We start from the raw sequence: 25,054 nt of genomic DNA on the forward strand, positions 1-25,054 counted from the left end.
ATTCTATAAAAATAGATTCACTTAGACCAATAAGCCTATTGTCAGTTTTTTCTAAGTTAATTGAAACTATTATGTTGGTTAGATTACAAAAATATCTTGATAGGTTAAATTTCTATAGTGCTTACCAATTTGGCTTTATAAAAGGTAAATCCACTGAGGACGCTTTAATAGCAGTAACGGAAAAAATATATAATAGCCTTAATTGCAAATTAAAAACCGCTGGACTCTTTGTTGACTTTAAAAAGGCCTTCGATCTAGTGGATCATGACATTCTATTAAATAAACTAGAAACTATTGGAATAAGAGGAATTGCATTAAATTGGTTTAGGAGTTTCCTTGTGGGTAGAGAACAGCGGGTAAAAATAGCAAATGTTTTATAGTGCTCCAAAATTAGTAGAATCTGGTGTGCCACAAGGCTCAGTTACCTCTGCAGTTTTATTTCTAATTTTCATTAATGATTTGCTTAATCTCAATTTTCAAGGTAAAATCAGTGCTTTTGCCGATGATATTGCTCTTTTTTATTCCCACAGCGATTCTCTTGGAATTGGTGAACTAATAAATAATGATCTGTTGCTGTTAAGAGGGTGGTGTTTAGCAAACCGAATGCAGGTCAATGTAGACAAGACCAAATACATATTTTTTGATTTTTATGGTTTTAACATACCTGTTCCTTTAAAATTTCATTCAAGATTTTGTAATTTATTAAATTGTAACTGTAAAGCTTTAGAAAAAGTAAGCAATATTAAATACTTAGGAATTATATTTGATGAAAAATTTACATTTGAATCTCATATTACGAATCTGCATAGTAAAATAAGATTATCAATTAGAAAGTTTTATTTTTTAAGAAATTTTTGTAGCATTAGTCTTCTGAGAACACTTTACTTTGCACTGGTAAACTCAAGACTGCAGTATGGGCTGGTATGTTGGGGAGGTACTTATAAATACTTAATAGAAAAATTACGAACAACTCAAAACTACTACTTAAGAATAATTTTAAACAAACGTAAAATAGAAAGTTCCATTCCCCTTTTTCAACAACTGCACATTTTACCAATTCAACATCTTTTCATTTTTAAAGTTCTTAGGATTTTTTTTATCAGAAGTGGAAATATGGGAACTGACAACTTGTATTATAACACCCGATATGTTTTAAATAAGAATTTTCGGCTTCCTAAGGTAAATAAGTCAATTTTTCGTCACTGTTTTCTTTATTTAGGCCCTAAATTATACAATCAACTTCCATCCAGTGTAAAAAATAGCTGTTCCTTAAGGGCATTCTGCAAGGATACAATTACCTGGCTTTCTTCTATTCATGATGTTAACTTCCTATTTAACGTTATTGCATAAATGTACCCTTTCTGTAACTTCTAGGAATAATTTAAGTATTTTATTATTATATTATTATATATTATATTATATTATTATATTATTTATTCTTCATGGCCATCTTTTGTTCTTCTTTTTTGCTTATGTTATGTACTTGTCCTTAGTTGTCTTTATTGTCTTTTACTGTCCATGATTTGTCCTTATATAGAAGCCTACATAGAATAAAAAATAATCAGTTTTCGCTTCTTACTTTATATAAATAACCATAGATGTAAGTTTATACAGATACTGCAGTTGTAAGCGACATGTATTTTTTCTTGAGACGCTAGACTCAACGTTTTAGTTTTGTTATTCAGTGGTACTTTATTTTTATTTTAGCTGGTCACATTACTTGTACAAGTGACCAGTAATATTTCCAAACGATTTACAAGTATTGTATTATTATATAAAAAACTGGAAATAAATCATTTATTCATTTATTTATTCATTTATTCATTTATTCATTTTATTCATTTATTCATTTAGGACAATGCCTGAAAAATAATAACTTTCTTCGATTTACGAAGTACTAATACCTTTACTATTGAATAAAATTATACCTTTCGCGAATTTACAGTTTAGGAAGTGACCTATGCAGTTAAGACGCTAATATTTAGACTCTCATTTTGTTCAAAACCATATGTGGAATTGTGTAGCTTCTCTACGTCTCTATGCTGGCAAATTACTGTTGATCATTGTCATGAGTAAATGAGTTATGAGCCAAAGGTATATTCTCAGTATTTACTCGGTACAGGATGCTGTTATAAAGACATCAAATGATGACTTATACAAGATTTGCTGGCAGCCTAGTACTAAGCTATGGATGTTGAAAGCCAGAGAATTGACTGTTAGTCCACATTTGTGCATTGTAGTGTAGAAAATCCTCGTAGGATGCTGCCTGCATTCTTCGCTGGAGTGAAATATTACCTCAACAAATATAATGTGACATTGCTGAACATTAATACGGCTGTTATGCCATTGTTATAGTTATGTGAAGCTGGGGATAGGGTTTTCTTCACAGAGATAGATGCAGCTATCTAAACTTTCTCAGCGTTACTCTACAAAGAAAAAACATTGTTTTATAGATAGTTAATGAGAAATAAATAAAAAGTTAAAATACTTCTCATCGAGCTTTAACGACGTTCGAAATATTGGTGATACAACATGTTATGTAGGTGTGTTACGATAACTTACTTCATGCCGATGAGTTTAAAGTCGGCTGGTTTAACAGAATATGATGTTTAACTAACTAAACTGTTGCCAGATAAGCCTGTACAGCCAAGGAGAAGGTTGGTCCACTGCTCATGTACACGTGCTAGCGATACAGTGACATTGGCAGCCATATCACTGGATCTCAGAAAAACTAATAAACCACGCCCCATGAACGAGCGAACGTGCTCGGAGAGGTTTTTGTTGGCTGGCCAATAAATGCATCTTACTCACTGCGCCGTCGTCACAAATACACAAGGAATTCCCTTGTCTGGGAAATACAGCATTTGTCATGCAGCATTATTTTTCCTGTGGACACGAGAATATTCCCATCGCCTCAACATCTTAATTTGAGGGACAAGTAAGAGAACAACTCACCTTCGGCTGACGCACGTGAAGCAGTCTGAAATGGAAAATCCATTGAGTTTCCACGCTTCCCTTACCAAACGATAATCTGAGAAAGCCCTACCTAGTCAACATAAGAAAACTGTACGTGTACTACGCATAGCTTTTACCACCTACTGAAGCAGGGTGAGGATTGCTGTATATGGCACTTCCCTAGTCAACATAAGAAAACTGTACGTGTACTACGCATAGCTTTTACCACCTACTGAAGCAGGGTGAGGATTGCTGTATATGGCACTTCCCTAGTCAACATAAGAAAACTGTACGTGTACTACGCATAGCTTTTACCACCTACTGAAGCAGGGTGAGGATTGCTGTATATGGCACTTCCCTAGTCAACATAAGAAAACTGTACGTGTACTACGCATAGCTTTTACCACCTACTGAAGCAGGGTGAGGATTGCTGTATATGGCACTTCCCTAGTCAACATAAGAAAACTGTACGTGTACTACGCATAGCTTTTACCACCTACTGAAGCAGGGTGAGGATTGCTGTATATGGCACTTCCCTAGTCAACATAAGAAAACTGTACGTGTACTACGCATAGCTTTTACCACCTACTGAAGCAGGGTGAGGATTGCTGTATATGGCACTTCCCTCTGTAGACGTGTCGATTTGACAAGTGTCATACAATAATTGCTAGATTCGTGGATATGAAGTCAGGATATCGAAGGACCTGACAGAACGCAACAAATAAGGTAGCGCACAGACTGCTCTACTGCCTTTACCTGTTGACCTTTAATCAATATATCCCTTCCATGGACTTCTTTAGGACTTTTATATCAAGAGTTATTGCACAGAAAGACTCATAAACTGTAGAGTATAAGTAAAAACCGGGCTAAGTGCCAAAAAGTTACTTTTGAGATAATCCATGAAAACTGCATATAACTGTCATAATTAAATATTTTTTAACTGTAATATATTAAATAAAAAATATACATCACTACTAATAGTATCAGTGGAAGAATGCATTATATACCATGGCAACAGCAAAGAAAAAAAATATTGAATTCAACTTTTTTTGAAAAGGGGTATGTCACAACTTACTGAGGTAAAAACCGGGCTAAGTGCCACATTTACTTCGGGCTATGTCACAACTTACTGATGTAAAAAGAGGGCTAAGTACCAAACAAATGTTACTACTTAAAAACCAGAAAAATGAAAGAGTAAGCAAACATGTAGTTAAAAAATAATACAGGTTAAAAAGACAAACAATTATAATGTTATACCAGTTTAATTATTTTAAACTTTTACTCAAATACTCGATAGTATATTATACACTAAACTAAAGTTAACTGTCAGAAACACTGAAACTTTTATGCAGTTAAATTATTATAAAAGTCTTTGTTCTCTTCTTTGAGGTAAGTTATCATCTTTTACAGGTCTTCTTTTTTTTCTTTAGTTAATAGGTTTATTGTTTGCAAAGTGGATAGGTTTTGCAAGATGTCCTCTTTCTTAACCCCTTTTTGAACACATTTATTTCAAGCCAAGTTTCAATATCAGTCCATGATTTTTTTTCACAAATACTATACATGGTTTTGTTCTTGTAATGTTTAGCCATTGGACTTTGGATATTTCCAATTTCTTTGTAATCAGACAATTGTTACTACTTTCCTTAAAATCAAAAGAGTCATCTTCATCCATAAGTGTGGCAAAAAATTGTTTTTTGTGGGAGGCACTTACAAGAATTTGAACGATGTCTAGTGGGACTTCACACCTACTTACTCTTTTTTTTCTCGATGAGCGCAAAGTCTCGATCACAAGTAAGATATGAATGGCCTGACACAAGATATTTATGTTCAATTTCATCAGAGATACCACGACAAACTAAATAATTCCATAAAAACAGCAACATTTTGTTTTTATTTTGTCTCCCACAGTTGTCGCTCCAAACAATCAACTTTTTTGTGGGTTATTTTGTTCAAGACTCCTTTCCACAAACAAGATGCTTCACCCTTTGCTCGTCTCTTACACATCGGTAATACTAAAGGCACATCCATTATGGATAACACAAACTCAATCTAATCACAATGTAAAGCGGTAACACACACTCCTCATACAGTGGTTAGAATGTCTGTGGCAACAAACAACCTGCAAAACACGTATAGTCTGGCGTGTGTGTTGCGCGCGGCACTTGACTCGGTTTTTACTGATGTCACCCTTGAACATAGCCCATGCGCATTCTAACGGCAAGGATTTGAACGAATTATTGATTTTTCTCGACATAGCCCGGTTTATACTGTATTGGGGTTGGCTTATAGCACACATTTTGATACTAAACTCAATTTCTTAATTTTTTGGCACTTAGCCCGGTTTTTACTTATACTCTACAACTGTTCTTTGACCTTTTGATTAAAAAATCACTAGCTTCTTCCATGGATCAAGAGAGACCAGGTTTCTAGTTCCATAAGACCCTTTCTATCAAGAGTTATCGCGCAGAAAGACAGATGAACTGTTCTTTGACCTTTTGGCTAAAAAATCACTAGCTTCTTCCATGGATCAAGAGAGACCAGATTTCTAGTTCCATAAGACCCTTTCTATCAAGAGTTATTGCACAGAAAGACTCATAAACTGTTCTTTGACCTTTTGACTAAAAATCAGTAGGTTCTTTGGGTCAAGAGGGACCAAGTTTCAAGTTCCATAAGACCCTTTCTATCAAGAGTTATAGCGCAGAAAGACAGATGAACTGTTCTTTGACCTTTTGACTAAAAATCAGTAGGTTCTTTGGGTCAAGAGGGACCAAGTTTCAAGTTCCATAAGACCCTTTCTATCAAGAGTTAACGCACTTATTGGCAGACAGACACACGGACTGCCCTTTGACTTTGTCTCTGACCTTGGTGTCTGGCAACAGACGGACGGACAAAACGTTTCTAGAATGTTCTGATGTGAATCCCGAATAAGTAATTTCAAAACATGGAAACTTCGCGTGGACTATATCGCTGCTGAGTTAATTTGGATTTTGGTATCGTACATCAAAGGTAGTTTAGTTTAGACTGCTTGGAAAATATTATCCTTTTTTCGCCATTTTTAATTGCATATAACATAATACGATGCATATGGAACCCAAATTTGTTTACTAATTCGGTATCTGTGGTTTGTGATATGTCAATCATACGTTCTTAGATTATTCCTACATTTCACACGTCGATGGTTTCACACATTCATTGTCTTTTTCATATCCTCCCTTCTAGATGCATGCCATGATATCTTCCCGACAATCCGTGTTCCCAACCTGCTATTATCACAACTAGACCGCTTATTATCATATGTTCCATGTGCCACTACCACTGCCGCCCTTCCCGCGCCTCCGTCGAGACTCTCTCCCGGAAAATCTTACATGAGGAGTGTTTCCACTTTCGTAATAGTAACTTCAGTATTGTGTAACTTTGATTGAATAGTCTCCACTATGAATTCACGGGAACATACAAAAGTATACGTAAGATTTATTTAATAATGCAAGTTTTATCTTTAAAATATATCAAACTAAAGAACTCAATATAAATTTAGGAAATGCAGTGATTGGAAAATCGGGATAACTGCAGGCGTAGTGAAATCTCATCTTTGCTACTTCGTTTTCTCTTTATGAAATAAGTTCCATTGTTTTGCTTTTTCCGAGTTTATTATCTTTCCCCCCTCTAAAAAAAAACTCATTTAAAAACGGACTCCTTGAAAGAGAATAAGGAACAGCGTGTCTTATTCTAATAATCATATATGAGTGTGTTATATTATTTTAGGGCACTCAAAACGGATGTTCTCTCCATAGAGTGATGGGACCAAGGTTTTGTTAGCACTCAGTATTCTGTGTAAGAGCAGAACATTTTATTTTAATTGAACATATCATAGCACCTTTAAACATTGTTATAGTATTTAAAAATTTAAGTATAAGTTACATTTGTACTTTAAAATGTTTGTGTTTGTTTAACCCGACTTTCTGAGCACACATTTGGGTGTATAGATATTATAAAATTAGAATAAAATCTTGTAAAATTACGAAATTGCATATAATATGGTAAGTATTTTTAATCTGTGAAGTAAATGATGAGAATATATTTAAAAGCTTTCCAAAAGACAGTTCAAGGGAAATAAAGGGTTGTCGTTTTTAGGAGTGACATTGCTTTTAAATGCTCTAAATTATATTGAAAATAATTCAAACAGTTTTTAATATCTTGCAAGAACTGAAAGTACAGTGGTTGAAAGGTTTGTGAAAGAAAGACATTTTGTTTACACAACAAAAGTAGTAGCTTTGAGTGTATTAGTTACTCAAGAGATTAATCATCCAGGTAACAATATCTGAACGGTAACAATCAAAGGTGCGTGGCGCAGACCTATCGTAGGCCCTCGGAACTGAACCCCTGGACCTCAGCAAACCACGTCCGCATGTATGAGTTATCTCGTGTGCTACAATCAAAGTTAGTTGTGGCTACTAGTTAATTATTTGGACTATTTCTAATTACAAATCTAGTTAAGACGTAAATTTCTCTTTGGTTAGAAGATTTCATTCATGCCGAAATTCAAAAGGAGCACTCTAGCAAATCTGGCATGGCATGGAGTTAGCCGGTGAACGTTTCACGACAGAACGTTTCTTCTGTAAAATGTTCAGCGCTCCTGACGACTTCGTGGAGGCTCCCTACACCACAGGAAGTATGAAATTGTATAACGGATCAGACTGTTGACCACCAAGAGGACGAGGGATAAAGTAAATTTGTAATCTGCGGGAAGAGCGCGAAGTTCCCCAAGCTTTCTTAAAGTCCATTGTGAATCTATTTCACCTTTTGTAAGGGACCCACACAGTTATATTATTCTCTAGAGAAACAGATTTTCCTATTTCTACCATAAAAACTATTGTCTTTTTTATCCAAGTTCTACTGGAGATATGGAACTGAAACGTTTTCATTTGAAAGATCATACTTTTCTGCGTTAATATATTTTGTAATTTGTAATAATGTAACTCACATACATATCAAAACGGAGGCCTAGAGGTCTGCCGTAATTATCAGACGGGTGATCTATGTGCCCTCTCTTCCTGTCGCGATCCTGTCGGACAGTTACTGTACCAGGTCAGAGGTATAGCAAAGTCAGAGCTTGGCTGGATATCAAAAGTGGCAGTACCTAACGAGAGAACACACAGGATCAGTAAACATATCAAGCAGAGGCCCGAAAGATCTGACCGTAATTATCAGACGGGTGATCTAGGTGGCCTCTCTTCCTGTCGGGATCCTCTCGGACAGTTACTGTACCAGGTCAGAGGTATAGCAAAGTCAGAGCTTGGCTGGATATCCAAAGTGGCAGTACATAACGGGAGAGCACACAGGATCAGTAAACATATCAAGCAGAGGCAGAGAGGTCTGACCGTAATTATCGGACCGGTGATCTATGTGCCTTCTCTTCCTGCCGGGATCCTCTCGGTCAATTATTGTACCAGGTCAGACGAATCACCCGGGTATATTTCAGCTGCAATTATGTTATTTCCTGCCTAACGTCACGTGAAAAAGGTTTTAGAAGCAGAGACGAAAACATTCCAAACCTGTGGAAAGTCTCGGACAATACTTATCTTATGAGGTCCAAGTGTGTGGCGATAGTTCTGCACAGCTGATTGCCACCTGTTGACCAGAACATCTGACCGCCAGGCACTCACAGCCAGCTGTCGGCTGAGGACTGTCCTGTACCATGTAATGGTATAACAGGCCCACATTCTCCTGCCAGTCACTTTCCTGCTAACCACTCTTACATTCCACTGGACACGATCTGTATGTGAGTAGATGACTATCTTCTGAAGGCTCTAGTTGTTGCCTAGAATTCTACTTACATGGTAAAACTACCGTAAATGCGTTACCATTTTTTTTAAATCACGGAACGATGGAAAATCCTGTTTCCTTCACAGTACCATAAAGCAGTGAGATACAGCTTTTTACTACGCCTAATTCTGAAATGAAAGTTTTAATGTCTGCCAGGATTCTTTTCAAATCTCAAGCAAAGAAGCTCAGGCAAAACGTTATTAATGGCTGTTGAGTTTATTTTGTGAACATATATCTAGTGTTCACAGGACGAATCTGTACTGTGTTCTTTTAACAGATTAAAATGTGATCTCAGTTATTTCTTTTTCTTGCTTTATTTAAGTGTAGATTGTAGGTCTCTGTCTGAAATTATCTATTTTTAGAGCTAATAATCTTATAAATAATTGTAGTAATCAGTGTGAGTTTAGGACATAGCCAGAAGTATTTATTCAAGATTTTGAATTTAATAAACAAAGGCATTTCGCCATTAAAAGTCATATGGCCACAACATTATTATCTTGCATTATGGAGGGGGGAGGGGTTATTTGAACTCCCAACTTAATCAGCTGGCTACGTTCTTGCAATGAAAGAATACGTCTCATATTAAGAAGATGTTAAAGAAGAGAATAAGTTGATTATCAAACATTATTAGCGAATGCTGTTACGACACGTGGTGTGGCGTACTTCTACAGAGCCATTTAGTGACCCCGTATTACAAAGAATTGCATTAATTTTAATAGAACATATTTTCGGTGATGCCGCGTCGTAATTGTAAAATAAATTACAAATAAAGTGACGAGTATTTCGATTTCCACATGCACGGGCGTATCCTAGAAATGCACGTTATTTCTAAGCCCTCTAATTATATGTACGCATTTTTCTTGTATTATTGGGAAACAGGCAAATGAGTTTAACTCTTAAAACTCTAAATTTGGTGGAACCCCTTACAGTTTTTTATGCTGTGTAGTGTTCAGTACCCTAGATTTACACTGATGTGATCCTATCGTCCGTGGTACTCGACGTCCACGGGTGCTATCTAACTCTTCGTCAGGAGCTCGAGAAGAGGAGCTGAAGCAGTAGGGGGAGAGAGAGGGGGCGGGCTCAGTTCAGTCTAGCGTGTAGCGTAGCGATGGGCGATGATGCCACTCCGGTGCTGTATGTGCGCGCGCGCACGTGTTCTCGCTTGGTGCTTTTTACGCTCTTTTATAAATTGACGACTGATCAAGTCCGTATGTGCCATTTGATATTTTCTTCCACCTTCATGTTTTGTTCGGTCAGTGGTGTGACAGAGATTGTGGAGGGCGTTGATTAGGATGTGGGTAACCATGGCAACCACAGTGCGCCAGGTCAAGAGACACAACAAGACAGCTAAGAACTCTAACCAGTTCGTCACCACAGGTAGGTTTGTGTGTAGTTATTCTGAAAATTACTAATTTTTCAACAATTGATCAACCTTAATATTTACACACACACATACACAGACAATCACACTCACATTCGCACTCACACGATGAAGATGTAGGTACGTACCAACCAAGTAGAGAGACACTAGCAGTAATATAATCGACATCTCGTACCATCTACACGTACTTACTGACTGTGCATACAAACACACTTACACTCACACAATCCTATTGAATACAGTCGTATAGTCTCTTTTTTTAAATTGTGTCCACGAACAGAAAAGTCTTGCAAGAATCAATTAAACCCCGCAAAAACTGTTTTTGTCGTCTCATAAAACACAAGGCATTGACAATGGCCCCAACATCGGACGTTAACCAATAATTACAGTTGTTAAGTGACCATTTCTCCGTTTACGACGCTTGTCTCAATACGGATTGGACAATCGTATTTCCGTTTCTGACTTTTGAGCTTTGTTTTAACTATCGATTACCTGATTCATTGAATATTGTAATTGGGGAATTCACTACCGGTAAAGATAAAAATACATTTGATTTAATCGCACACTCCTTGCGGAAAAGGGCAATGAAACTTTTAACGATAGAATAAAATTTGTCTAATTTGGGTTAGCTATAATTTCGAATGAGTTCCATTACGCAATGAAAATGAATTGAATGCATTTTTATTCAAGCGTTTATGAATATTTTATCATTAGGTTCAATCATTTTTAAGAAATTATAACTATCGTGTTTTAACCTAATGTAATTAAATAACAACCGAGTATTTGTTATATTTTGTATATTCCTGCCGAAACCGATTTCTCCTTTACTGTCAAAGGTTTTATAATAGGTTTCAACTCGTAAATTACCATTCTTGAATATTAATGCAGTTGAAGAGCTGTCAACATAATAAGCACCTTTTCATTTGATCATTACATTTACAGTAATTTTAAGATAACCGTCCAATATCTTGGCCCTTTTTCCATATCACTGTCAATATATGTGTTATGTGACTATTGGAAAGAAATGGAAGTATGATGAGTGGAATAACTGCAGTTCCTGGTTCATACCGAAGAGGCCGTTGTTCCGACATCACCGTCAATGTATGTGCTGTGTGAGTGTGGGTTAGAAGTTTGAAGTATGATGAGTGGAATAACTGCAGTTCCTGGTTCATACCGAAGAGGCCGTTGTTCCGACATCACTGTCAATTTATGTGCTGTGTGAGTGTGGGTTAGAAGTTTGAAATGTGGTGAGTGGAAAAGTCTTCAATGGAGCCGTGTGCCATTTCCCACACAAGTCCCCACGCTGGTGAAAGACACAGTTTTGTAATTAGCGTACAATGGAAATCGACATGGACTAGAAACTTATTACGAAGCACCTGCTCCAATCCAGCCTTCGTCTTACAAGGATGTAGTGAATCCTAAACTTCCAAACTGAGAAGTTTAATGTTTGTTTACACATAGAAAAGAAATTTTAAATGAAAACTCTTCCACCGATTACTTAACATTAAAAACAATAATAATCGTATATTGTATCTAGAATGAAGAATTAAAAATACAAATGCAAACTAACTGATGCAACATAAAAGTCATGAACATAAACGTCATTTGCTGATTTGGAATTTTATACGATCTTACTTAGAGATGACGTGCTTTTAAATCTGTGGGTTAGGTACCTTTAATGATAATTAATTTCAGATAAGTACTTACCATTTTTTACTCTATAAAATACATATTTGAAGAACCTCAATTTTCTAGGAAATAATAAGTTAAATTAATAAAGTAATCTTGGTTAGCAACATTTTTCAATGCGACAAGAGTGATGCCTTGGTCAGTCGTTTTCGTCCTCCTCTCCTTAAGGACAATCAATAACCTGATTACAGGACGTGAGGACTTCGGTTGCGAGCGAAGTATAACGACCACCCGCATTGGCGACACTTGGAATTCACAGACATTGCGGGCGGATTGATGTGTCGATGTTTTTGGACCTTTAAATCAGAAAATTTTAATGGCTGATACAGAAGTACTAGTGCCCGCATGCGTAGTCTTACGGAATTAACGTCATTCTGGAAGAAGTGGAGATACGGTTTCCTTCATTTACATTTTCTTTGGTCATTGCATTATCCATATGCATACTGTAAAAAATTAAAATCCTCAACTTCAGCTGTTTTTTTCTGTGCACCTGATTTACTACTTTAAGATGTCTCCAGTCATTACTTTAAATGCCTACAATTTCTAGTAGAACGATAAAAAAAATCTTAATATTGTCCTGTCTTTAGAAAACGTTATTATAAAGAACTGTGATTAAAAACTGTTTCACCTGGAAACCGGTTGTATCATCTTATTGCCTAAAGAGTGTCCTCTGCTCCTGTGTTTGAATCCAGTAACCGACAGGCTTTTGGGTTCATAGCCACCATATTAAATAGCTCAATATTTTTAATGTACAAAACAGATTATTCTGTACTATAGGTTCTTGCAGATATTCCATTTGTAAGTATTAGGTTAGGATTATTTCTAAGACAGGTGGCCTTTAACTCTGACATTGGTCGAAGTCTTCGACACTGTTGTGGCATCGCAATGTCAACAATTCTTTAACATGCCTCTGTCACACTTGGCTCATAGCGGTCCAACTAATCTTTTCCACTAATAAAAAGAAGGAAAAGATCTGTACTCAGGACGAAACTCTGAAAGAAGCCGTTGAGAACTCAGCTGGGATTGGTTAACTTGTGTTTAGACATTCAATACCATTCAAATAGGATTATCTGGACCGACTGCTTCCTTTCACATTGAACTAAGAAACTCGCGCAGAAAGTTTGTTAGATGTTTGGAAGAGCTCTGTCCGAACCACATGACTTTAGAGATATGACAAAGCTAGATACATTTTCTTCCGTAGTATGACAAAGGAAAAATTGAATTATTTCTGTCATGGTGAATGAAAACATTTACTTGTTTAGACCGTTGGCGGCACTAAAACGTTCTTGCCATTCATGTAAGGAAATAATCGATTAGTACAAGCGGACTACAGGGCACAGTTTTTTATCATGGTGTAAGGAGACAAGGGTGTGCTCATACGGTGAACGAAACTGTGTCGGCGGCGCGCATGACGTCACTCAGTCCGCACGACGCGCTGGCTTCCGGCTCTATACCGTGCTCCGCAGTGTTTCTCATAGCTGTCAGTTAATACAAGATTGTATTCTTTTGTTATATTGAAATTTGTTTTTAATATTAAAGTCTTGTTGAAGTTAGTCTTACATAGAAAAGTCAGGACATTTATTAATTAAACATTAAAGCTACAATATAATGTTTAAACAATCCGATTCTTTGAAGGCCCCAAATAGTTCTTTATTTTAAATGTTTTGTTACTGTTCACTTAATTATATAATAATTATATCCTCAAATATCATTATTTATTATTATTTCATAGTACAAATATTCGTATTATTACTAAAAACTGTTTGCTACGTAAGTGAAACGTTAAAATACAGCTATGACAAAAAATGTGTAAACAATTTGTTTATAAAATTATTTAACATAATAAGATTCTTAAAATGTTAAGCTTTTCATTATTCATAATAAAATGTTTACAATATCCGTGTTCAAAAGCTGTTACACTTATGCCTATTTTCTATGAACTCAGATATTAAATCTTAAAGTTACAAATCAATGATGAAAATTTCGCTTTATATTGTTCTGATAGCTGACAGGTCTTTGAAAGAACAATCCTTTTTACAGATATATAAATGTAATTGTTTTATTTTTATAAATTACATAGTGCATATCAAAATACTTATGAAAAATAATTGCAATTGAAAAACATATGATACAAAACAGAAATATAACTGTCTAAACTTTTTAAATAGTAAATAACCTTCATGTCAATTAGGGATAAGAACACTATAACAACACAAATGGAACATAAATTAGTCACACATAATAAAATTTAGTTTTTAACTTTTTTTGAAAATTTCTTCTGGACCTCTTCTTTTTTATTAAGAACATATTTGTTTATGTGGCGCAGTCTTATATATGTTCTAACTAAAACTTACAGCTTCATCAGGGATTTTAAGGTGGCTTATATTTTGGTCAGTAAGATTTTTAACTTTTTGTATTACATTGCATTCCTTACGCAAGTTTTTTAACCCATGAAACTTATTAAAATTTTCTTCCACAATTTTTGAACACTCAAAAAAATTCATTGCTTGGGATATTTAGCCATCCTTTGGACATCCACGAAAATTCTTCTCTAACTTGACTTCTTCTTTGACACTGACATCAACATTGTTGGATTTTTGAACATCCTTTAGTTGACAGTAGACTTTTCGACTTCAAGCTCCTCGGTTTTAGTTTTTAATTTTAGAATTTCATCTTTAAGTTTACAGTTTTCTTCTGCAAGGATTTTAAATTTTTCCCAATATCAATACAGTTTTGTGTGATCTTAAGGGGACTATCAGGATCGACATCGACAGAAGAACCAAATGACTTTTTACTGTTTTCGCATGGAGACTGAGCATGTACATTAGAAACATTTTCCAAAACTGCTTTGATAATTTGTTTTCTCTCTTTAACCTTGTATCGCTGCTGCCGAGCGGAAGTATCCTGAATTGTGTCAGTACTCGGCAGATGTAGTGTTGGTATTGCATCACTTCTCAAATTTCTAAAGTTTTTAGGAGAATATTGCAACAACTTGTGTTGCAATAGTTGAAAAAATAGTCACCTTTAAAATGAACTGAACAAATTCTGGCTCTTTCAAAATTTAACCTTGTCTTTCCTCCGACAAGCCTGCATCCACTGCCTTGCCAAATCTTCATCTTTGGGGAACGTGTAATACTTCAAATCAGTTCCTTTTGTAGAGCGGTAGTAGTTATTGCAACCAAACACTGCACACCCAGGCATTATAAAGTTAATGTTTTAAATTAAAGTAACATAAACATTGAAGAACAAACCATTAAAACAGCAGATAAAGACCGTACAAACAGCAGTAAACAACAACCACGTGGAACGGAGTAGGCCGGCGCGTGGCGGCTAGTGAGATCTGCGGACTGGCTGACGTCACCACGCCGCCCGTGACTCCGCCCACATGCGCATGAGCACACCCTTGTCTCCTTACACCATGGTTTTTTATGTGGAATTCTTGCGGCTGCCGTACCGTCCGTGTCACATAGGCTACTTCTACTATTAATGTTACTATGAATACTTTAATACGTTTCAAGCTATTTCTCAGCACGCGATACTTCAGAAAGAACAAATGGCGGTTAAATAGGGGAGACGGTTGCGAGCCGTTCTTGTTGAAAATGGTGCAGAGTGGCCGCTTGTTTTAACTACCGGTCCTTCTCCCCTTTCTGGCCGTGATCCGCACAGATAGCACGCGTAGAGAACATTCAGTTGTAGAAATAGTAAACTTGGTTGTAGGACGTATTTTCGCTATTGTCACGGGCACGAAAGTAGGTCGATGGTGTGGCGGCTAGTACGCCTAAATCCCTATCCCTTTACTCTCCGTATCAAACGCTTTTCCTAGATTTACGAGTACGAAAAATCTCAACATCTGTTGCGATAAAGAAATATGATGAGCAGATACCGTACACAAATATAGTACATTTGATTTCATTAATCTGTTTTACAGGCAATATGTAAATCAAGCAGACAGTATGTGGATATAACATGTCATGACGTCATGGTGAAAACCACCGGCGATCAGCAGTGATACGGTAACACTGCCTAAAATACCATCGAAGTTAGCTAAGGAAGGAAGGGTTAAGTCAATGTGAATGTTGAGTTTTGCTTCACATTCCGCTTAGTGCAGCGGCTGAAATCTGACGCTGTCACAGACTCGACTCCTGGTATCTGGAGTCTGGAGTCATGTACGTCTAAAGAAGCTTACAACTAACTGTTTCCATCGTTTCGTCGATTTAAACAACCCTTTCCGCGATAGCTGCGTTATGTTGTAGAAAAGTCGGATGTTCCACCGTGTTTTGGGATCGTGTCTAAAAAGTCATAGTGCACTCAATCGGGCACCTAATGAGACAACTCGAACACCTCTTCACCTAGTACACTTGATTTTGTAGTCTATGTGTCTCTGATGTCGAAACGATGAAAAAGGTTTCGTTTTGAGCCATCAGCCTGTGTGAGTGCGTACGGGCTGCTCTAGTTTTATATTTTGTAGTTTTATTTCGGCCAATTATATTGTTTATGTTTACTACTTTATGTGCCTTATGATCGTCTACTGATTAAATAGGCAAAATAAAATCTTATATGTCAATGACGTCTGGGAGCTGGGAGGAGATAATTTTGATATACGGAAAGGGAGTATACGCATGTGCAGTAGGATATTATAGGCTATTATGAACACAAACAATAATCTCATCTTTCATAATGTAAGGTATACTAATGTCTAAAGAACAGAATGTTGTTCATTGCCAAGACAAATTTCAATTATTACCATTTGGTGTTTTGCGATAGATAATGTTGTCATGCTATTAATAAGTTTCTTTATAAACGTTATTGCTAATATGTAATCGTTAAATATGCCATAACGGTGCCCCTGAATGTTGTATTGTTGTCACTGGAGTAGAACTGGCTAAATAATCACCCTTTTATTAAATCTATGCTCTTTGAAGGTACTGCGAACTGAACCTCGTTATTCCCCATATTCGTCACCATTGCTTATAGCAAAAGCCCCTTACAGAAAAAAGGAGTTACTCACCAATCTGCCTTCAGCTGTTTTATTACAAATAATAACCGGTTTCAGTTACAGTGTGATCATCATCAGATGCTATATAAGGCTACTTGGCTTTCATGACGTCATCTAAGTATTAAAAACTCAGATATAACACGATTAGATCACTTTTGGCGACGTTACACAAATGAAGCCGAAGTAACCAGGTACAGCTTGATTTGCATTAAAAGAGCTCAAGGCAGATTGACGAGTAAACATTTTTTAAGAGTAAACAGTTTTTTTTATATTTTTACTTGTTTAAGGAAACTTATTCTACTATACTTAGGCCACGTCATATTACGAGTAATTAAGGGTTTGGATGCGCTTGCTTGTCATGTGAATTTCATCGAATTTTTTAGTATTAGACCAAGGATTTAGTGTATCAGAAATATGATGCATCACTCGTATCTTTATACTTGTACTTTATTACAAAATCTGTATACTGCAATTTTCCTTAATTAACCAAACATTATTTCCAGAACCCAAAACCACCTCATCTCTTCAAAAGTTTGTTTACATATTTATGCTGTATAACTCAGTTTGTGGAAATGATAACTGTCCCAAAAATACCTGAACAAGCTTGAATGATACAAATTGAATATATAGACATCTCGACTAAGTTCGTTGTACAGCATGATACACTACCGGTATGTCATTTCATTATGGCGGCTGTTCAAACATAAAAACCCCACAACTGTGTTATTTATAAAATTAGAGAAAAAAGTTTTCTGGAATGCTTATAACATTTCCAAAACTATTTTGTTATAATCATTGTTGTTTGTGTCTTAAACAGTTGTCGATATTTTGATTGATTACATGTAAATTCAATGAGAATTAATTTATAATATTTCAGTTGTCACAAAATCTACTTACTTATTCTGTATAAGCTATGATACTCCATATGTTATAATGTATAAGGAGTATTATATATTGAAATTCTTAGATGCATTATTCAGTACCAAGTTAGTATCAATGAAGCTATTTATTATTAACATTTAAAGTTACATACAATGTGTATTTTATTGTAAAACTGTTAAATGCTTACACTTCACAATCTCCGAGGACAGGTTACGGGAGACTCGAATGAGGAGATTTATTAGGTTTTCTCTACAATTTTGGAAGTTGAGCTCATTAACAAGTACAGCTGCATTTGTTTTATATTCACTCTTACCAGCTGTTCGTAAATGGTCCTTGTTCACAACCTTATAGTCAGCTTCTAAAACTTGTTTATTAGATTGCATCATTATCACCATGTATGGGTGGGTAATTAAAGAAGTACCTTGCTAATTTACATTTTAAACATTATACCACATCAGTTCAATGATCAATTTTCTTTAACTAATTATCCCCACTTTGAAAATTGCTCACTGTTTGTCATTTTCTTTACTTCATCTGAGGTCTTCCTTTTTACTTCATCTGATATTCATTTAAGGAAATCAGCATCAGCAGTCTATCAGCTTTCCAAGGAAGGAATAACAACTTCATATACATACAACTTCATTAAATGTTTTTGTTTACAAACCTGTTTTATAGATCTATTTAACATTACTTTCAAATACTGTCATATTAATTAAATTGTTATATTTAGAATATATACCGTAGATATAAAGGACTTAACCCTTTCACTACCACTTTTCAATTTTTGAAATTTTGATTTTAATTAATTCGTTATATCAAATTATGCAAGAAATATTTTTTTCAGATTTTTTTCTAACGTTTACTATTTTTTACAGACGTTTTTTAATTTTTTTTTGCTGGGACATATGTGTCCCAGTGGTATATGAACACGGGACACATATGTCCCACTGGTAGTATACACAAGTATGTAATTGGTAACAATAAGGTAAATAATAATTAGTAATTTATTCAAACACATGTTTATTACAACAAATAAAAAGAAAAATCAATTCCAATAAATTGCACAAATACGTGAAGAGATACATTTTACATAATTAAGTGTGATATATTGAAAAACACGTTTTACAAAGTGGGAGGTCACATTCTGCGCACATGGTTTTTGTTCGTTTTTCTGTCTGGTGATCCGAGCAGCGCTTGCATCTTCTTCTGGTCTGTCCTTCCACAGGCAAATGAGTACCGACGTTTGACATTGTTTTCACTCTCTTTGATGTTCTTCCAATGCTAGCTCTTCTTTTGACTGAAGTATTTGTTGATCCTTCGGCGAGCAGCTGTTCCGCTAGAGGCACCATGAACGTCAGAAGAGACGTTTTCCTGTGTTGAACTTCTTGGTGCAAAATCCATGCGTTGACAACTGATGTTAGAAGAAGTTTATAGAACACCTTTTTCCACCATTTTTTTGACTTCCTATCAAAATCGTACACACCTACTTTTTGATCAGAAATATCAACTCCTCCCATTATTTCATTGTATAAAGCAATAGCTTCAGGGCATGTAACATCCTTTCTTTCTCCATTTTGTTGCATTCTCTTGACTGTTGTCACAGTGTCTGAGTGTAAGTTACTCAGGACAACAAACTGCTTAGAATCCTTCCATGACACTGCTACTACACCTTCCTTACAACATAAAAATTCACTCTCATATTTTTTAAGTTTATTTTCAAACTTAGGCACATTTACCCTGTTCCCGATGCAAGTTGCGACACTAGGATGGCGTGTTTTCACATAACAATTTGACCGAGGTGAAAAAACGATCAAATGACAGCACAACTTCTTCCTTGTCACCTCTTACAGTTGACGAAAGTTTGCCCACAACTCTTTCACCTAATGAACCGTCCACATTTTCAAGATCTTTACCTGCATAAACATTGAAGTCATAGCAATAGCCAGTGTCAGAATCGCACCTTTCCCATATTTTTATGCCCCTCTTTATGGGTTTCAAGGGAACATATTGTTTCATGGTCGACCTACCCTTGAACTTAGCCATTGATTCATCAATGCTTTGAAATGTTGCTTCTGTTCTTGCCTTAGGAAAAGTATGTTTCAAACAAGAAACTAATTCATCTACATAATAAGTCTTGGTAGCATTCTCAGGTTTGTTTGGCAGGTTGAAGTACAGCTTCGACATCAACAACTGAAACCTGTTCCTTGATATAGCTTTCTTTATAGCTACATTTCCCATGGATTCTTGCATGGACCAGTAGTCAGATATGTTTGGTAAGCGATTGTAGCACATGATGAGAACGCAGCCTATTACAACCATTATTTCATGATAATTTGTCTTAGCTATATTTTTTTTCTTTTGTTTTTGTAGTATGTATAATCTTTCATTTGTGCAGTGTGATATGTACATAAAAAGGCTTTTAGGGAAAACTTCCAAAAATACTGTCATTTCCTTTGAACCTCTGTTGATTTTAGCTAAAATTATAGGCCTAACTTTTATTGGCAAGGATTTTTCTAGGTTTAAAAGTTTGTTTTACCTTATTCCAAATGATTTTTGGTCTCTCGTTACCTACAGGCTTATTTTTACCTAGTTCCGTTCTATTCTTCTTGTTAGTTTTTCGGCTGGGTACCTGTTCTTTTCACCAGAATCTGCAGTGGCCTGATGACTGTTATCGGCAGTGTCCGGCTGGTTGCTAGTTCCCTCGCCAGGATCATTAGAAACCTGCCCACCGTCATCAGCATCATCAGGTTTTTGAGCAGCTGGATTTTCAGAAGCGTCATCACTTTTTTCGGAAGAATCAGATTGGTGAACGTCATTATCAGTGTCAGCAAAAAACTGTTCACATTCACTTTCAGAACAGTCAGAAGGTTTATAGTCAGGGTCTTTGTCGCTATCATACATCAAATCACCTTCCGAAGGTCTATCAGGTTCACTTGAAGGAAACTCTAGCAAACTACTTATGTCTTTACTATTTAAATGCGACATGGTCCTACACTACCACTGGGACGTATATGTCCCGCACTGAAACACCATTGGGACACCTGTGTCCCAGCACAAAAAAGACAAGAATATGGCAAATTAAACAAGTTTCACTGAAATAAATCAATAAACAAATTGATTGTATACACAGTCCGGTTATCTGTAGCTATTAGGGACACAAAATAACTCACTATATTGAATTAAACAGTCACTAGCAAAAACAACAACACCATAACCTCAAAAGTGCAAACCACATGGTCAGAACAAAACAACAGTGAAATAAAAACTGAGTGCTCCAGCAAGTTATTGTGCCAATACAGCAAAGTGGAAATACCCACCTGTAGTGACTATTACAAAATTGCCCTCAAATTTAGCATCATTTAGTGTCCATATTTTTTTTTATTCTCTCGGGAAATATGTGTCCCAGTGGTAGTGAAAGGGTTAAAAGGTTAATCTTGCACAATTGTACTAAACTGTCTAAAATGCTGTTGCAGTTATTTACACAAAATTTGAGGGAAATATTGTGTAACTAGGTGAAATGCATATTTTAAGTTATCCAACTTTTAGCTTTTAAAATTTTTTACAGGAACATTGTTGAAAAAGATCAAGTACCATGTGATAATAAATGTACTCATGGGCATTATAAAATAAGGAAAGAGATAATAATTTGTAAACAATCAAAAACTGTAAATTATAAATTAAAATTAGTATGAAATATGAATTTAAAGTGCACATTGTATTGCTTAAGAGACAGCTTGAATGATAGGAAGAGGATGTCACTATATGTATTCAGATATTGTTAGTTTTAAACATTAACTCAAATTCAAACTACTGTATATTATTAATTTCTTTAGTCTCATCACATTTTTAAATTGGTAATTGAGTACCATTACCCATTAACATTTTGAGAATATAATTTAATTTTTTTTACGATCAAAATTTGATAAAAATTGTGGAACATTCCCGCCTCAAACCTTATCAACTTAGGAAATTTGATTGTTTTCATTGTATCTTGGAAAATTAGATCAAAGCTTGATCAACTAACATCAGGGTTTATCTGATTTTGAGAGGATTGCATCGAATCTCAGATGTGTGCTTTTTTCAGTTTTGTAACTTGAAATCATTATTTTTTCTTCACAGGTTGGATTGTGGTTTCTCTTGCTGATTTATCCTCCTTTTCTCCCTAAATTTAATTCTTTTTAATTAGCCCCAATTTTCTCGTTTTTTGCCAATAGTAACAATTTTGTCTGATGTTACAGCTGAGGTGGAAGGCTACGGGCCATATAAGCCGGTGCCGCCTCCCAAGCCCCTGACTGCTGCCCCCGCCTGCCACTCACCTCCACCCTATAGGATGCCCCCGTACCCTCTCTACAGTGAGCCTACACTACCTGGCACTGCAGGGGCAGAGCCACCCCATTCCAACCTGCATACCCATTCTAGCAAATTTCCAGTAAGTTCAAGGAATTTCTCAGTTCTTTTACTGCAGTACTTTTTTTAAATTTTGTTTGAAAATAAATGTGTGGAATTATTAAAACATCTCTTTAAAATTGAAACAAAATGTTTGAATAAGGCTGTTTGTTATTTAATTGTAGCACTCAAGTTTTAACAATATCAACTGATTTTTTATTCCTTATAGAAAATTTAATTTGTTTGAAACTGATTTAAATCATTTTTATTCTGTCTTTAGTAATTTAAAAGTTAACTTACATATCAGTAGAATATCTGATTAATCAATGAGTTTCACATTCTTTTTACAGTGCATTATAATCCATATTTATAGCTTACTGTATTGAAGTAAAATCCATCTTAAAGATGTATTATAAAAAGAACTACCATTTTAATATTTTATTTTCACTATTAAAACAATTCAAACAGTTTTATTCAAATTAGTTATACAAGACTTATAATTACAGAAGGTTTAGAGACACTTGGTTTCATTATTTATGTCAGGTTTGAAACTTGTACTTATCATTAAGAAAGTCAGAAATTGCAATTATACCATCACTATTTTCTGATGGTATAATTTCACTATTTTCATAGGAGAATATTCGTCTATCATACATTATTTTGATTTTGTTTTGTGTACCTTATTTGATTTGTCTATCATCAGTTGCACTCATGGAAAAGTGTTTAGAGTTAAAGGCATAATTGTTTGTAATTGAGGCAATTAAATATAAGAGAAGTTTAAGTTGAAGTTACCTTGAGCACTAAAGAATAAAAAGGTCCAATAGAAAGTACAATCCAAAACACTTAGTAGACAAGGAACCACTTAGGCTAATAAGGGTGATCTAAAGTATCAATGTTTATCTGCACTGACAGGCGATTAGACTGATAAAGAAGAGGAAATATAAAAGAGAAAGGCTACAAAACACCAACGGGTGCATGTGCACAGACAACACGTATCCATCAAAGAATGTGAGGGAATTGGTAAATAGTGCTTGACACAAAGAGAAAAGGACAACAGAACTCAAACTACGCATTATACCACACAAGTTAATATTGCGGTAAAAAAGTGGCTACCTAACTGCTTTAATTCATATTCACAAATATAGCAAAAGAAAATCTCAGAATTTGAGAGGAAAGCAATACAAGTTAAAGCTCAAGAACTGACCACTTAACTCAATGTTGTTATAATATACAAAGTCTGAAAAATTGTACTAAAACGACTGCTGGATCTCTGTACTGAGTACATAAGATTGTAAAGAAAAGTTTGAAAGCTATTTGCAACTAGTAGAATTGAAGCATGCCTACAAAGGAATCACTGAAAAAATATTATCCGAATCGCTCCCAATTCAATGGAGACAACATAGATTTTCTCATAGTCCATCTAAAATATAGATGACTGAGAAAATATTTAGTGGACACAAATTGCTGATGTATTGGTATACAATTTTGGAATAAATCCACTCTACATGATATTCCTCTTTTATATAACTTTGTATAGGCATTTCATACAGAGAAATTCTGTTTTAGATTGTTTTACTGTCTGTTTTATATGAATAATTAGAATAACAGTCTGTGGTTGTGATAGAGACAAACCTTTCAGTGTTATATACAAATCTATATAAGCTTTATGTTCTTAGAATGTTTGATTGTGGGTGCTTAAGATTGTTAAACTATTAACAAAACCTCTTAATTCTTCACACATTTTAATATAAAAAAAAAGTTTTTCCAAGTTTATTAACTCCAACATCAAACATTACCCTAGAGGCAAGATAGTACTCATTAGCACAAATCCAGTCGGTCATGGGTAAAATCATAAATTCAGACCCTTTTTATATTAATTTATTAGGTTCATAGAGTTTGTGGTCCCCAAATATGGGCATCATATGATACCACCATGTAGATCATGAGACGGTCGAAAATCTAAATAAGCTAAAGTCAGGAATAATGTTTATATACTTGCACCTCATTCCATCTCTCTACACCACTCATCATTGGATACGTAATTAAATACCCTTAAGTGGATGAAAAAGTTGGTTACGATAGTTTGGTAGGAGATTCCCTGTCATTAGATTAGACTCCAAAGTGTGAACTCTTTCAGAGATGTGGCTCTATCATGCAACTGAATAGAGAATTGTTCTCCCTTATAGTGAAGATTATTATGAGAAGTAATTCCATCTTTATAATCCTATTTGTACATATTATGACCGCCTTAGAAGCTAGAAGCATTAGAAGGCCTCCCAATAGGTATAATGTGTCCATCTGAATGATCTGATATGGACTTGCAACATTGCCCTCCAAGAGTTTCCTAAGATGGTCCATTAGAATAAATCTCCATACCTAACTCAATCCCATTTACTAAACGTAATTTGGTAAATTCAGTTATATTTTATAAGTGGATCATTATATTTTTATAGGTCTTATGGATGGCAATGAAAAATTCGTAGAATAAATAAATGTGTAAACAAACTGAGTACAATCATATGAGATTTTTAACTTGTGACATAGTAAACATATCCTAACTACCCCAAAATATACAATATCATCATTTGGTGTGTAAATGATTTATTATATAAACACTGCTAAGAAATCCAAGTTATAACTTAATGAACAAACAATTGAGTGTATAATGTTGTCAAAGATATCTCCAGAAAGATTTAATTTGTATATTTTAAAATTCTGCTGCATTAAACTTCTTTTCTTCATAGATAAGAATTAGTTCTATAATGGTGCATGTCCTACCACGGGATTTGACTTAGCATCATTGAAGCTTATCACTCAGTATACTAGACGACAATTTCTCTTCTGCCTGCTGGGAGAACGTAAAATTTTTTTCCATAAGATTGACTCCTACAAACACAACCTCAAGCAAATCCTGTTACACAACACATGGTGTGGCGTACTTT

The 25,054-nt window shown here is 35.3% G+C and overlaps 1 protein-coding gene across 1 annotated transcript; it reads left to right on the forward strand.

Moving 5' to 3' along the window:
- Window positions 1–9,842: 9,842 nt before the first annotated feature.
- Window positions 9,843–22,190, forward strand: LOC124373021 (the record flags this gene model as incomplete). The annotated part of the gene is made up of 2 exons (XM_046831430.1): window positions 9,843–10,155; window positions 21,965–22,190. Coding segments are annotated over exons 1-2 (311 nt in total), but the record flags the coding sequence as incomplete, so codon positions are not given.
- Window positions 22,191–25,054: the final 2,864 nt, after the last annotated feature.

The sequence above is a fragment of the Homalodisca vitripennis genome, unplaced genomic scaffold, assembly GCF_021130785.1.
Source record: "Homalodisca vitripennis isolate AUS2020 unplaced genomic scaffold, UT_GWSS_2.1 ScUCBcl_4638;HRSCAF=10923, whole genome shotgun sequence".
NCBI classification, from domain to species: Eukaryota; Metazoa; Arthropoda; class Insecta; order Hemiptera; family Cicadellidae; genus Homalodisca; species Homalodisca vitripennis.